At 35.4% G+C, this 16,362-nt stretch overlaps 1 protein-coding gene across 50 annotated transcripts in view; it reads left to right on the top strand.

The window, feature by feature from the left end:
* RIMS1 (regulating synaptic membrane exocytosis 1) overlaps window positions 1-16,362 on the top strand; it is a 490,044-nt gene that overhangs the window by 298,462 nt on the left and 175,220 nt on the right. Inside the window, exon 1 of one of the 50 annotated variants that reach the window (XM_078055147.1) lies at window positions 3,827-4,221. The exons of the other annotated variants lie outside the window; for them this stretch is intronic. Coding sequence (XP_077911273.1) covers window positions 4,167-4,221 — 55 coding nt within the window. The 5' untranslated portion in view covers window positions 3,827-4,166. Of the gene's footprint in view, window positions 1-3,826; window positions 4,222-16,362 lie in introns of those variants that run through there. 50 annotated transcript variants of the gene reach the window in all.

Below are 16,362 nucleotides of genomic sequence, written 5' to 3'. Positions count from 1 at the left end.
ATGGGCTAATGGCCATTTTGTTGACATAAAATCCTTTATTTAGCCCTCTCCACAAATAAGCTCACAGCAGGAGAAAGGCCACTAGTTAGAGCAATTTGGAGGATAAGTAAACAGAAGGAATGGCTAGGAGCATAGTGTCATCTGGCAGAGAGCTTATTTCCTGAATCCTGTGGATCTGGTTAAAACCCAACAGAGATGCCAATATGCTTCTCCTCAGTAAATGCTACCAGTCTCCACACCAACAGGCCCACTGAGGCTTATGTGTGGTATTTTATCCAAACGATCCTTTGCATAGCTGCACAGTGCCTGCAATGACCTGAGTCAGTCATGCAAAGAGACTTTCTTATGCTTACACCAATATTTTCTTTTAGTTTCCATTTTCTGCTGCTCCTGACCCACGGGTTGGTTCCAATCTTTAATGATGTAAGCAGAGTGGTGGAGGAGGCACTTTGTGCTCTTCTTAGATGAGATCTTGAATTTGTTTAAAAGCAAGGCTGAAAATCCCCAGGCTGAATTTCTTTACAAGGTTGCTGTCATGTGTGCACCTGGGATACCCGTCTCTTCAGAAGGGTGGGGAGAAGTGAGGTCCATTGATTCCGAAGAGGGAACAGTCAAGGTCCGAGGAGCAGGTACTGGTAAGCAGCAATGAGTTTGGGGCACGGGACTCCCACTTCATTATTTTTAGGAGTTGGACAGAAACCTATATTTAACACTCCCTCTGTATCTATTTTTCCAGTGTAAATAATACCATTCTGTGTGTCAGGTGTGGAATGATTTTGTTCCATTTTTTCAACAGAGCGAAGTTTCCAGCTACCAACTTTATCTTTGTTCTTTTTCTCTGAAAAGAGATGATTAGATTTGCAATGTAGCCCTAAAGATTGTAAGATGATTAATCACATTCGTGATTTATTTTCTTGTGTAATAGCCAACCCAAAAAGATTTAAAGATTTGACCGTCAATATTCTCTGAAAATAAGGAAAAGCGATAGCAAGTTGTTTAATTGTGTATGAGTTTTGTTTTGTAGTCAGTGTATTCCACGCTTTGCTACCTCATGCTAATACAAAGAATAAGAAATACTTGACAAATTAGAGTCATCCTTAGTGGATAATTCAGTCCAAAAATAGGAAGTTTGTGTCACTTTTTCAAAATAATGGGTCCTGGGTTCTTGAAAAGAGCTGAAACCCTTCCACACAGGCCTTGACCTGGACCACAGTAGCACAAGGTCAAATGGTATATGTGAAGCAAGCTCAAAATTGCAATTGATGTTAGGCTTTATGTGTTCTCTCCCCAGGGAAATCAGTCTGCTGGTCTTTGAAAGGCTGTGGAATCACAGCTGAGTGGGACGTTATGAAATATATAACCCCAAGGTGGGATATGTGTGGTTCAAAATGGACAGAGTGATAGAAATGCTTTAAATAAGTAAATATTGTTAATATAAATTTCTGAATTGACAAGATAAAAATGGAAGGGTTTTCTTTTTCTACGTATATGTGGACAGTGTCCTCAGTGACTGACACTTGTTACTATGCATAGGATCTCAGAGTATGTGGTACCCAGAAATAAGTGAAAAGGTATTTTAAAATAAAGTCAATATCAGCACCTTCTTCTATTGATTCTGTATTTTAACTCTAGTTATGAAAGCTATGTATACCATTTCAGAGACCTTATTTGGTTTACCAAATATCTTTTGTTAGAAACACAATTTGTTACCATTTGATTAATTTCCTCATATGGAGGCACTTTAAGGAATCAAGATAATTATACCAAATTAATATAAATTCATGACATGGAATGAGAGTAAAATATTAGATAAATAGCATTCAAAATGACTTTATAATCTGAAATAAATTCATACCAGTTAATGAGAAAAAAAGAAGTAGGAGAAAATACAAAAAAAAAAAAAAAAAACCTCAAAACTCAGATACAATAATAGTCACATGCAGTGAATTAAGGTATTTTAATTCAGTTGGCTTAGCCTACATAGGTCTATAAAGTCCATAGATTTTTACATTTCAGTCAAACAAAATTATATGGTATCACTTGGACCTAGGGGAAATTGGTAAATTGGTTGTTGAAAGTTTGACTCTCCTTCCATAGATTATCTTCAGTATATTTGCTGGGCTAGCAGATCAGTCTCTAGACCATGACATTTGTATGTATTCTTTATGACAGTGCCATAGTGAAAGAAATGTAAACTCAGCAAGGATAAGAGTTCAGCCCCATAAACAGCTCTGGAAAATCCTCACTGGCTTCAAATGTAGAAAATAGAGGTAGATTATTGTAGGCCCCTGCATCACCATGGTTTTCCACACCAAGTCACTAGTACCTTAACTTTGAGGTAATCCATCAAAATAATTGCGGTAACTCCTATATACCATGGTGTAGTGAAAACCTTTTGCATGGACGTTCAAGTCAGACAAAGTCAAGTCCAAATTCCAACTCTCCTCCTTATAAACCATGTGACCTGGGGCAAGTTAGGGTTCCTGACCTTCATCAGTAATATGGGGCAAGTAATACTAATTTTGCCATATACCTATGAGAATTACATGAAGTAAGTAAAATTAACACAGCACAATATTTGGCACATAATAATCATTCAGATGATATTTCTTAATCTTTCTCTTTTCCCAGCAACAATTTGGCCAATCTTTAACTTAAGCCAGTTTAAGCATACTTGTTTGGGGTAAAGAAAAAGCAAAGATTCTAAATAGAGGCTAAAGACATGTTTTCTTAAGGGGTTGAAACCATTCAGATTTGCTGATTTGTGTGAGGCTGATGTTTTACAGTTGATTTGGTGATGGTGAGATGATCCATGGCTTGGTATTAATATTTTTCTTATCAGATAATTATTTTTGACAAGTATATATAATTTAATTAAACACAGTACATTTAGTTTAAATAAATGAAAGATGGTTCTTAATTCTTCTCCTATTATCATTTGATCATTTGATCTTCTAAAACAAACTAGAAACAGTCTGCCTCTATTTTTCAATAATATTCCCCAGTGATTAGAGAAGTGTATCATTGTTCATTGTTGTCTCTGGAAACTGAATGATGCACCATGATAAAAATGAAATTTCAGGAGTGACATAATTTCAAATCAGCTAATTTTGTTGTTATTGTTGCTATTGTTCTGTAATACATGATATGGGGTCGATAGAATAAATGTAGTGACCTAGCAGAGAATAATGATTCTGTGTCTTAGTGAGGAAAATCTGTAAGTTGTGAAAAAGACTATGAGTTGTGACTCTATAATCATCAAAAAACTGCATCTTTTAAAATGCTGAATATAGTATGACCCACCCCCCCACCCCCCACCCCCCCCTTCCAACTCCCTGGCAAAACCTATTTGGAGTTGCCCTTTTGCCCCCTGGAGATGAGCCACTATTAGCACTAGGCTGGCCATCCTGGAACACTTTTGTCTGTGCTCTCAACAATCACTCCTGTACTCCTGGTTGATGCCTCCTGGTGCCAGTTGTCATTGAGCTGAGTAAGATCTCTCAGGGAAACTGCAGGGGAAATGATCTGTTACACAGAGCTTGGCAGGTCCGTTGCCAGTGATTGATAATGGGACCAAATCATTTCAGGTGAGTTTTCTGTGGTCCAGAAGCCAGCAGGGGTCTGCTTGACTTTGTTACCTTAGCCCATGGATATCTCAGTGCAGTGTCACTGGGGGGATAATAGGAGGAGCTCTTCAAGCATATGCCTGAGTCTTTTGTGCTAGTTTTAAGGGACCACAGCATTTCATTTTGTTTCATTTCGTGTCTCTGCCTATGGGAAGGTAACATCTTCTGTGCATTGTCTCAGGAAATGGTTAATTACAGACCTACCCGAGCTTTGGTGTTTGCTACAGCGGGAACCTCTTTAGTATAGCACAGAGCGCTATAGATTAATGCGGTAATCAATGAGAATCTGTACACTGCAGAGATCTGTTTTGATGACACCAGCACTTATGGCCTTGTTTAGTGTCACCGTTGTATAATGTTGGACACTGCAGGCTTTTTTTGTTTGTTTTGATTTAGAATGCAAGGACCACAGGGAATTTTAAAATTTCTTTTGCATTTTTGGTGGATTTTTTATTATGTTGTGGATTTGCTGCCTTTGCTGGCTAGAATTTAGTGATTTGATGCCAGTAGCTTTTATTTAACTACTCTGATGCTGCTGTTATGTTTGCTGGGTTTCTGCAGTTTCTCCTACTTCATACGTTGCACTCAGGAGCAGGTAAACTAAGCTCTATTATCTTATACATTAATGTAAAATTAATGGAATATATTGTCTAATTATCCCAAGAGTAAGATATTAAAATGCTTCCTTTAGAGCCTATCAATATAGAATAAGGAATAGTTTGCTTTTAACATGGCAATTACACAAATATATCATCATTTTAGAGTACAGTGGTGATCATTGAGTTGCATTATATGAAGTTATTTTCATGTTTCATGTTTTAAGTGACTACCTGAAGAGTACATTAAATTGTCTACAATTTAGTATTTAACTTTCAACTTGATATATATATGTATGTATATATATAGTACACAATTAATTCAGAAAGTATATATTTTCCTTTTCTGATTGACAAAAGACAGTTGTTTTCCCTGTTGACTGAATTTCACTAAAATTAGAAAGCTTCAGAACTTAATCTTTGTACAGATAGAAAGCTACCAGTTTCTGTATAGATTGTTATTTTGAAGTGTTTAGACAAAGGCTGCCAAGGCCTGGTTTCTCCTAATCGACAGTCCTGATTTTAGAGCACAGCATGGAATTGCCTGTGTTTCTGTGATGTTCAGCTGTGGATTAAAGGGAAAACTGTTCAGATACAGTGAACAGAGAGCCCAGACAGAAAGAAAGAAAGGAAAATGCAGTCTTTTGGGTCAGAGGTTTGGGTGTGTGACCTTGGGTGATAGAGTAACCAGCCCCTCCTGGCCCTTGTTTCCATTTTGCCTGTTTGGAAAGAGACGACTGTTATTCTCAGTGTGAATGACATAACGTTTTTCAGGTCCTCAGGATCCTCTGATGATGATTTCTGTGTAGAAAAAGACACTATTAAATTTTTAAAGGTATACATTTTTCTTAATAAAGGGAAGGAATAGAGCTCTTTTTGTCTTTTCTTTACAGTGTTTTAGCAGCTGAGGCTTTTTGGAAGGGAGATTATGGCTCTTTTAAATTAAACTGGTAAATCTCTTGGCTTCATTGTAATTATTTTGCCAAACTGGCATTGAGCAAGTTTGAGGTGTTCTGAGGGCACTTACTGTTAGACTGTATTCCTCTGGGGGGAGAGGGAGAAGAGGCATCTCAAGTTATGCAGCAGCAGGGTAAGATCCTGGATGCAGAGGCTCTGGGGCTCTCTGAAAGCCTGCCAGGGACACGAGCTCTCCTGGCTACTCCCTTGCTCCCTCTCAGGTACAGCAAGTACTGCTGAGAGCCGCTGAGGAAAGCGCCTGCCTGCTCTTCCCAGCAAATGACTTTCAAGAGGTCCACTTTCTGCTGAGGGCAAGCTTAAAATCCAAGAGATCAGAGGCAAAAGGAAAAGAAGCAGCCAGCCACCTTCTACTTGTAAAATGAATCAGATTGCTGTCTATCAAATGTTAGTTAACATTCATGACAAATTAAATATGTTCTTTCTAGAAGATAGAGGATTTTATTGTGAATTGAGCCATGTACTTGTAGAGGGCTATAGTTGCTAGCTGATAAAGATCATGAATCCCGTGTTCGTGGTCACACTTACTGTGTCTTCTTAATGATAAACATCCACTATTTTGAGATGAAGACTGAAGCAATGATGGTTCATGCTCCCATACTATTGCATCTGAGAGATGAGAGGAAAATAATGTGATTGATTTCTCTATCTAGCTTTGAAGGAGCAGTCTATTTGAGTTTACAGTTTCTACAAATATATGTATAAAGGCACTAACTTCATTAGTGAAGGGATTATCATACAGAAGATTGCCCACTCAATTCTCTTTGATCTTTGTGATTTTATGTGATACTGTTAGTTATTAACACATGGTTAAAAAGCTCTTCAGGAGAAGGAAATATTTTCATTCTGAAGTATTGCCTGTGAATGGCCCTGGGGAAAATTCTGTTAGAAAAATGATGGAATTCATTTGGAAAACAAAGAAAAATTAATCTCGGTGAACAGCAAGTATATATTCTGGGTAATCCTGGAGTGTTGGGGAGGAAAAAATTTCTTCACCATTCAAGATTCTTCTAGCTGATCTAAGAATTAAAGTGACATGAGCCAGATTAACATGGAAAAAAAACAAAACAAAACAAAGTTTAATTACATGTGCATGGAGGCCCAGTAATGAAATTGAGACCTAAAGAAATGACCAACGCAGGCAGTTTTTATGCCCTTTAGATAATTTTTTTTTCCCTAGTTGAAGTGCTTTTTAGTTTTGGATCAACCAAACATATAAAAACTCTTTGATATAAACTTCAATCACAACAGCATCCACATAGCAATGAGGGGATGGGGTGTGGTGAGCATATCAGGGGTGGGGTAAGGGAAGGTTTCCAGGGTCCCTACTGCTTCCTGTGCCTGCAGTCACTCTGTGACCTGTGGCCTCTGAGAGCTTGTCTTAACAGAGGGCAGATCAGGGCAGCCAGAGGCAGAGAGGCCCTGATGCCAACACTGAAACAGTCTGAGCACAGCAGACCCCTCCACGATGCCATCTTCCCACTGTCGTGGCCTTCAGGGAAAACCAGATCCAATTAGGAGGTAACAGGAGAGTGACTGTGAGGAGTGTCAATAATAAATAAAATAAATATTTCTTCTTCTCAATTTTCTAAGGCCAGGAAGATTAAAAAGAAGCATGTCCAATTATAAAAATAGAGATCAATGAAGATTTACTAATTATCTTACAGTAATATTAATAATCAATAAGACTTTTACTCTATTCAGTTTCACACCGATAAATGGTGTGAAAAATGGGTTTAGATTTTGGATAGCCTGCTTCAAGTAGGCCATCTTTTGTCTTTAAGAAGGTAATTGTCATAATCATATAATGAGTTGGTCAGTTCATTGCAGAAATGCAACCAAAAATTGTAAATGCCTAGTTACTATAAATCACTTGTTTCAAAGAAGGTTTTGTGTGAGCTGTATGAATTTTTAAGACCAGGGAGATAAATTCTTATTCTGACAAATTGTCAGTATTGAATAAATTTCAAAGCTGACTTCAGAAAAAGGGGCATATTGATTGTAATAGATGTGGGTTCTAGCAAACATGTTTTCAGTTGTATAACATCTGTCAGATATTTTAGACTTATTAATAGCTTTTGAACTTTTTTGTGGTAACAAGAAGCTGTTAGCCTTGCAATGTTTTTGTTTTGTTTTGTTTATTTTTTGTTTGTTTTTCCCTCTCTAGAGAATGCTTAGCCCTTGAAGCTTATTCTTAACTTCTAAGCAAGTCCAAGTTGGAACAATTGTTTTATCCACTTTGAAGTTTTACTTTTATTTCAAGATTTTGTTTTCTAATAATTTACTTAGATAAAAAAGTTTGTTATTATTTTTTTCTAGATTTTCCTTCCTTGTCAATGTCTTTGAAATTGTTTAAGGGACTCATCAGGGAAGAGATATTAGCACATCTGTGTATAGTATTTCTCTTGCCTGTCGATATTAAAAGTCTTTTCAAAAATATGATTCATTAGAGTCCTGATAACTCATGAAAGTGTTTTCTGAGATGAATTTCTTTGCCCTCTGTATGTAATCATAAAGCTCATTTTCTCAGAGTGTGGTTTCTTGATTTCCTAAGTGTCTAGCTTAAATAGGGTTCTTAATGAAAGCATACTGCTGAGGCTGAGGACCTGCAAGAGAGGATAATTCCAGAAGCTAAAGGTAAAGCACCAAGGCAATATAGCAGTGTCCCAGTCTGAGTCACCCCTTCATCCAGACTCTTTAACCATTTGTAATTTGGATAATGATCATAGACCCATTAGAGAAATAAAGGAAGCAATGAGCTCTCACAGAAAAATACTTACTGCACACAAAATTTTATGTACAATTTTAAAGAGTATTTGGATCCCCTAACTCTAATTATGGATCATGTAAAAGGGCTCACATAACTCAGGGTATAAAGTTTGCCTTAAAGGTCACAAAAACAAAACAAAAGTACTTGGCATTCCATGGTAGAAAAAGTCTTGCCCTATATGAAGGTAAGCCATTTCTCCTCAGTGGTTGGCGTATAAACCCACGACTCACTTCAAAATGCTCTTGCTTCAAAACTTCATTACCATTTGAAATTTTCATGGGCTGTTATTCCACATCATAGTGAAAAAATCCACCCCAAGCTTAACTTTCCAAAAGGTAAATAAATGATAAGGTACATTGATATAAGTAAAGAGACTGGACAGAAAATTCAAATGCAACATAGAGTGCTTTTATTTAGATGAATGGAGGACTGTACTTTATAGGGACCCACATTATTTCATCTGTATCTGAAGGGCCAGCTAGGGCTATTTCTGTTCAGAATGGCTTAACAGAGACTAGGGTTTTTTCCTGACATTAGGCTTCCTTGACAAGTATGTTGTGACTCCCTGACATCAGAGGCTAGTCTTGTTCTAGAGCAGGCATTTACTTATAGAGATCTCTATGTAAGGTTTGTTTTAGTCTATGAAATGTTACTGTAATCAGAGTTATTCAAGGAGGACATAAAGGTGATGGAAAAATTGGGCACAGAAGAAGAGCCCCCAAAATATCTATTTAGTCTAATAGACCCGTTAGAGTATTGGTGACAAACCTATGGCTTATTAGGAGAAGGATCTGTTTTGGAGTTTTTGCTTGAAGTTGTCCCTTTTGAATTTGCTATACAGAGTCTTTGAACATACCATCCTTATCTCCACATTTGCCCTGGCTGGCTTATAAAGCTAAATTGAAATGGGTAGTTTTCATGCCTGTAAACTAAGGGCACATATGGATGTTTGATCTAAAATATGATGCAATGATAATTACATTGAACAAAGACCATAGTAGGCCCAAAAATCTGGAGTGTGTGTGTGTATGTGTGTAATTTCTTGTCATCAAAACTATTAGTGTATCACTTTGGAAAACGAATGGAACTATAAAAATTATTGGTAATAAGCAAAATTATAAAGGCTAGCAAGATGTCTTTCATTATTTTTATCCCTTTCAACAGTAAAAAATGCAAAATAGCCAGGCTGGAGTAATATAGTTTCTCATTTGAAAAATGAGTATTTAGTCATTAGAATATAGTTGCAACAATTATCTTAATCTAGGTTCTTTAAAAATATATTTCAAACATGAATAATATTTAGCATTTTATACCTAAAAGTAAAAGCTACTTACAGTCTTACCATATAGAAGGAAAATGAGGTTGAGTTTAGGAGATGCCTATTGACGGACTCTTTGATTTTTAAATGAGTTAAAGTATATATAAAATAAATATGTCCTTCAGCCATCAAAAAGAATGAAATCTTGCTATTTGCAACAATATGGATAGAACTAGAGGGTATTATGCTAAGCAAAATAAGTCAGTCAGAAAAAGACAAATACCGTATGATTTCACTCATATTTGGAATTTAAGAAACAGAACAGATGAACATAGTGGAAGGGAAGGAAAAATAAAACAAAATAAAAACAGAGAGGGAGGCAAACCATAAGGGACTCTTTAACTCTGGGAAGTAAACAGGGTTGCTGGAGGGGAGGTGGGTGGGGGATGGGATAATCTGGTGATGGGCATTAAGGAGGTAATGAGCACTGGGTGTTATATGCAACTGATGAATCACTAAATTCTACCCCTAAAACTAATAATACACTATATGTTAACTAAATTGAATTCAAATAAAATAAAATAATCTTTATATTTTGGGAAAGATTAAGGTAAACTGATTTTTTCTTACTATTGGAACTATTATAATCACACTAATAATTTGATATTTCTCATGGGTTTCATCCATTTTTCCAGCTCATTCTTGCTGTGGTCAGTAAGACACTCTAACTAAAATTTGGGTTGGTATATATCAAAATCAAGTGCAGTATAATGATCTTATGTTATTGTTAAAATCATTGGAGTTATTCAATTAATCTTAAATGTGCTCATATTTATTAGGAGAAATTACTTAAAGATATTTACTGTCTTTGTGAGTGAAATCACTATGTCTTAATCAGGAAAGGTTTGTTATAGATTTATAAAATTTGCATTAGAGAACACATGAAAAATCATTATTCTTAACATTGTTGAAATAGCAACTTAATCTTTTTTCATAAAAGAGTTCAAAGAATAATTGACAGATTTAATGTCACTAAAAATTTTAAATATCAGTTATAAACAGTATTCAGTTTCAGTTTTTTTCACCAAATAGTTGTTAATCTTACAATTTAATTCAGTTACATTACCATCCCCTAGAAAAGAGTTTTGTTTGCTTTGCTCTTACTTTCAAAAGGCATTAATTTTTATTAAGAATATTTAGAAGATATTTCAGCCACTCCATGTGTAGGATATTTTGCAAAGAACAATTAACTCTTGTACTGCATTTACAAAATGTCAAGAAATAGAATGTTCAAAGGGAGAAAATAAGAATTACTATTTATCATTCATTGAATCCTTAATTTAATACATCATAAATCTAAAGCAGTATTTGATAAACAGTTACTGCATGTCTGTTTTTTGTTGCTTTTATGAGTACTGATTTAATTTTGGAATGGTGAAAACTCAGCCTCAAGTCCCTAATTCTTGATAACTGAGTTTTCCGATGTGCCAAATATTTGCCAACCAGCTGGTTGTTATTGATGCTATTTGTTTATGTTATTTTAATTAAAATCTTTTTCATCAGTGTTATATATTACTCTATCATTTTTAGTTTTAAATAAACCAAGAAAGCTGAAAAGGAGATTTCATTCTGTTTTCTTAAAAGTTTATAAGCCACAAAGTAGTTTTTTCGGTTGTTGCTGAATGGATATTGTTTTAACATCAGTAATGTTGCCCATTAGTACTGCTATGTTCATAGTACTACTCAAGTATCACAGTGTTGAGGGCAGGTATACCCTTAACCAGTTTGTTTGATTTAAGTTTGTTTGTTTTTGAATTTCCCTGTCCCTTTCCTTGTGAATTCTTACTGCTGTCAATGTGCTTTCCTTACCAACAAAATGCGTCTTCAGTGGTCCTGGAGAGTTGAATAACAGAAAAACTCAGGATTGTGAATGTAAACTTAGTGAGGATCTAGTGGGTTTTTGGAAGAATAAAGTCTAGGAGCTCAGATTTGTGATGTTATTTATTTATTGCTAAATTAGAAGCCCTTTTTCACTTGCTTTTCATTCTCTGGCAAGATTTCCAAATAGATAATTTGCTGAGATAACTTGCTGTTTTCTGAATTCTGCTGTAAGCTATGGATAAGCGAACACCTGTACATCAATTGCATTTTAGTTGTTTCTCATTGCATCAAAGGTATTTTGAGATTGATGGATGGAAAATTCTATATTTTAATGAAAACAGTTATAATAAATATGTTAAAATTGTTTTGTGCATATTCATTTAATTTTATTTTAATTCCTGCTTTAAAGTCTACCTTAATATCAAAAGTGACTTAAGGTACCTACCAAAACGTAAAAACATAGCCATATGAAATAAGTTAAAAATATGTAGAAAAGATTGGTAAGGAAAAATAAGGGAAGAAAATTAGGCTGCAGATTTAACCATGAACATTCTAACACACGTGCTTTGAGAAAAGTACCATCAGTTATAAAACTTCAGCTTCCATAACATGAAAATAAACCAGTTAAGTGCACACTCATTTTTCCTGATACTGATACCAAATAGGTTTCTTTTGTATAGTTTCACAGAGAAGATAATCATCATCAGAGCATGACCCATATGAATAACATCATTACCATGATCCATATAGTCATATGTTGAAAGACAATATATGAAAAGAACTGTGGAGACAGGGAGGGGAAAGGGACTATATGGAAATGTCATGTAGGCCAGGTGCATGGTTGTGTGATGCTCTGGATTAATTCAGAGTTAGATTTTTGAATATCTAAGTTGACTACTGCATATCCCTTACAGAGACCTCTGTAGATACTATTGCTTTAAGATAAAACATTTCAAAAATATTGAGAAACGTTGTATTCCAAAATATATTCTCTCTGAGGTGCCCTTGGGAGTAGTTCGTTGTCGCTAGGTAATTGTGGAATCATGGATTTAAACAGCCAGCACACTGGGCATGGGATTGCCTTACATTCCTGAGTAGAAGGCCATCCCATTCTTCTCACGAGAGCACCTGTGACCCAGCCAAGAAACCATACTGGGCTCTTTAAGTCAAGGCCAGTGAGACTTCTGATTTTTTAAAGTAACAGTTTTTGTTATGAAAATGTTATCTAAGATGAAGCTATTTTGAAATTATTATACTGGAAACATAATTTTAGACTCATTTATCCAGCCCTTAAATATTTAGGAACTCTGGAAGAGAAGTCCTTTCTTGAGTCAGTAGGCTAATCTTTGACCAACCTTAACGTAGCTTGCTTTATAAAAATAAGTGTATGTGTGATCTAAATGCATTGTGAATATTGCTCCCTCCTTTTGTGCTTTCTCTTGCCTGATTTATCTTCCATCAGATGGAGTTTGAGTAGAGTTGAAAGCTTTATACATTCTGACCACTTTGGCACTGTGACAGAGATTTAGATAGTGACCTTGCAATATTTTGCAACCTGGTTTCCTGTGGCTATAATTTGAAAGTTTGTGATATGGATACTTCACATTTTTCTCTAGAACAATGTTGTGGCATAAAATGTTATCAAAATTTCCCACTGCCAGTACAGGAATTTCCAACTTAAAAAAAAAGTCCTTTTTTTTTTTAAGATTTTATTTATTTATTTGACAGAGAGAGACACAGCAAAAGAGAGAGAGAGAGAGAGAGAACACAAGCAGGGGGGTAGTGGGAGAGGGAGAAGCAGACTTCCCACTGAACAGGGAGCCTGATGCGATGCGGGGCTCGATCCCAGGACCCTGGGATCATGACCTGAGCCAAAGGCAGACGCTTAACGACTAAGCCACCCAGGCACCCAAAAAGTCCTTTAATATATCTATAAATTGTTTGCTTGAATAGCTAAAATAAAACAAGCAAATAAAAAACAAAATAAAACAGAAGGGGGGGAACCCAAAATTTACAGTAACTTTCTTTGATTGAGCTCTGGTCTTAAAACATCTGTTTGTATTACCAAAAATGTTTGCTAGAGTATATTTATTTCCTATTATTTTATAACTTTACTACATATTTTTAAATGATATGCAGTATCAGTCCCTCATAAGTACTTCCATTTTGTTCTGTGTGCCCTTGGAATTCATCTTTATCATCATCTATTATTCTTGTTATTTATATCACTGAAACCGTGATAATGTATCAGTCTCTGTATTTTTTCATTTCCATGTCTTTGGGATGTAGAGGCAGGCAGAAGTTGATATGACATTCAGAATTATTATTGCAGATTAATATTGTTTTGCTAGTGTTGTCGGGGTGTGAGGTCTGGATAAAGACTAACATTTTCCTTTATCTAAGATATTTACATCTAGAGTGCTTTCTTGTAATGTTTCTGCTGTGAACTTGCCCAGCACGACAGTTTCTTAAACCTGTGGTTAACATCCAGTCCCCAAACAATGAAAACGTATAAACCCCGATTTTTTCCACAGGGTTTCCTGGCTGGTTATTCCGAGGCTTTGCACGTGACAACCTGTTCTCCCACGTGAATGGAATACTCAGTCTCAATGTGGAAGCCTGGTCAGTTGGAAAGTTGCAGTAAAATATTTCCCTCCTGTGTGCAGCACTTCCAAAATTCTTATTTATGTAGAGTCATTGTGTTAGAAAAAAGAAAAAAAGTTTCCCTAAGTTTGTTAATTTTGTGCTTTGCTATCCAGGGTACTTTACTCTTGTGTATTTAGATTCTGAGAAAGAAATTTGTCGGTCATTAGGCCTCAAACCATATTTACACATGAAATTTATTCCTCTCTAAGCTAGTATATGTAGACATCTTTTTGCCCTGTCATCTTAGGCTTTTCTTTAGATACATTTTTACTGTCATTTAACATAGATAATAAATACAGCCTGGTTTAGATTTCCTGAAGACCATGAACATCCTTATTATTCTAAGGCACAAAGGTGTGTGTGCGAGTATGCGTGTGTGGTTTTTTCGTTGTTGTTCAGAACTTTCAGGAATTTTAATTAATCAACTTCTTCTGAGGCCTGCAGCATCAGGTCAGTGCAGAGATAAAGAATAAGGATGTCATCGCGCATCATGGTGTTTTGGAAGTGTTTCTGAACTCTGAAGCTTCGTATAGTCTCAAAAATCTATATACTTTTCAAAACTAGGAAAAATTAAGCTGATGACCAATGTTAACTATCTCAAATAGCTTTTTACCTTATGTCTTTTAGCTTACTTAAAGCAAATCCACAAAATTTTCTGTGCTTTTCCAAAACCCTATCATTCAGGGTGACTCTAACACATATATAAACCCATAGTTGTTTTCTTAAGACCATCTTTCTTATTATTTATATGATTTGGCTAGGAATATAAACTGAAAAAAGGAATCTTAAGAAGTTAGGATGCTTATAACCTATTAGGATATAAATATTAAAATGTATTCCATAGCTAATGTCTATACCTAATAATTTTTAAGGTATAATACAAGCTGGTTTCAAGGAAACATTTTCAAGGATATCTTGCATCATCAGAAAAAAAGATGAAAGGATATGATAGGCTACTTGTTTTGTGATACAGAGTAATCCAGTCACAAATATTTTGCTGATAGATGTGTGTTTTATTCCCCCACATTAGAACATGATCGTATAAAGAAGAAAGGACAAAATACCTATTTTTACATTTAGGGTTACATTGTGCATTCTGATCAAATTAATTACTTCACAGTCCAGATATTTTTAGTTAAGGGTTAATCTGTATATTTAATATATATCACCTGACTATACTATAAAAACAACCATTTTCTTAATACCTTAGGCTCCCCTTGGCTTTATGGAAATTAACAGGAAGATGTATGTTACTTTTTCTATATATGATGGCCCTTTTCCTCATCCTGTAGCAATTGGGATTAAAGAAATATTCATTCATTCTGAACACTTGAGCATCGGTTTTACACCAAGCCAATTAATAATTTCTGTAAACAAAGTGTCTTTAACATTTTTCTAAACCTATTTCAGAGCATACTTTGCAGAGATTACTGATACAATGTATATTTTAGTTCTGATAGCTAATTAACTATAAATGTGATCTCTAACATCTATGATTTCATATTCCTAATTTCAGTTGTGTAGTTATATGATAAAATCTATTTCTGAAGTCCTTTATAATTTACAAAGCTGGCATATCTCATTTAATCCTCATGAAACTTTTGCAAGAAAGTGGCATTATCCCCATTTTATAGAGGAGGACAAGGTTTATAGAGATGAAGGGATATTATCAAGAATGTGGCAGAGTTAGGAATAGAATCACAAATCTCTAATGTCAAGTAAAATGCTCTTTTTATACAAAAGCTGGTTTTTATGTTTTATAAGAAAAAACATAATTATTAGTTTCAGATAAGACATAACACTGTTAATAGGCGGATTAAAATACAATGAGGTTCACTGATTATTCAAGTTTTCAAATAAGTAAACTGTGGGGGCAGTTTCTTAATTTTTTCCTGGCATTAAAATTGACAGAGGTGTTTATCAGTGTTATTACTGGAAATACTTTTTAGTATATATTTTTACACTGTAATGACAACTTGCATTTCTGTGGTACTCTATAGTTTGTAAAGCAGTTTCATGTGCTTTATCTCACACTACCCTTACAAGAGCAATGGAATACTATAGGAGTTACCTCTGAAGTCGAGGGATTATCGGAAAGCCTGAGCTCAGAGTTCAGTCAGAAGTGTCGATTCTGAGTTCCACATCACTGCTTTGTAGAATTGTGTGGTCATAGAGTTGGTGTTCCATTAGCGCTCAAATTCACCAAAAAAGACACATAATATCCAGAAAAGTACCAGCTCCACCAAATATGTTCATGAAATTCTCGATCAGCTACCAAGCCTCTGTTCCATGCCCTAGCCGTATTCAACAGAGATGGCACCACAGGCCCTTACACAAATATCACCTTTCTTTGGAGGTAGTTCAACTATGGAGGTTCTACTGAGTATAAACGGTTTCTGAATACAAATGTCTTTGGCACCTCATTAACTTAATATGTTATGCGTAATATGCATCATAGTGGATGCATTTACTTGAGCCATCAGACTTATATACCCGAGAGACAGTGGTATTGATGGTTCTCTCATAGAAACAGAGCACATTGCTAACAAAGGGGAATTTTGAAAGTGAAATTTCCAACAAGCATTTAGAGAACAGCTACTCTAGTGAATC

This window comes from Halichoerus grypus, chromosome 9 (assembly GCF_964656455.1).
Source record: "Halichoerus grypus chromosome 9, mHalGry1.hap1.1, whole genome shotgun sequence".
NCBI lineage: Eukaryota > Metazoa > Chordata > Mammalia > Carnivora > Phocidae > Halichoerus > Halichoerus grypus.
Note: the sequence above shows the minus strand (reverse complement) of the source record. Positions and strands in the feature narration are given on the sequence as shown.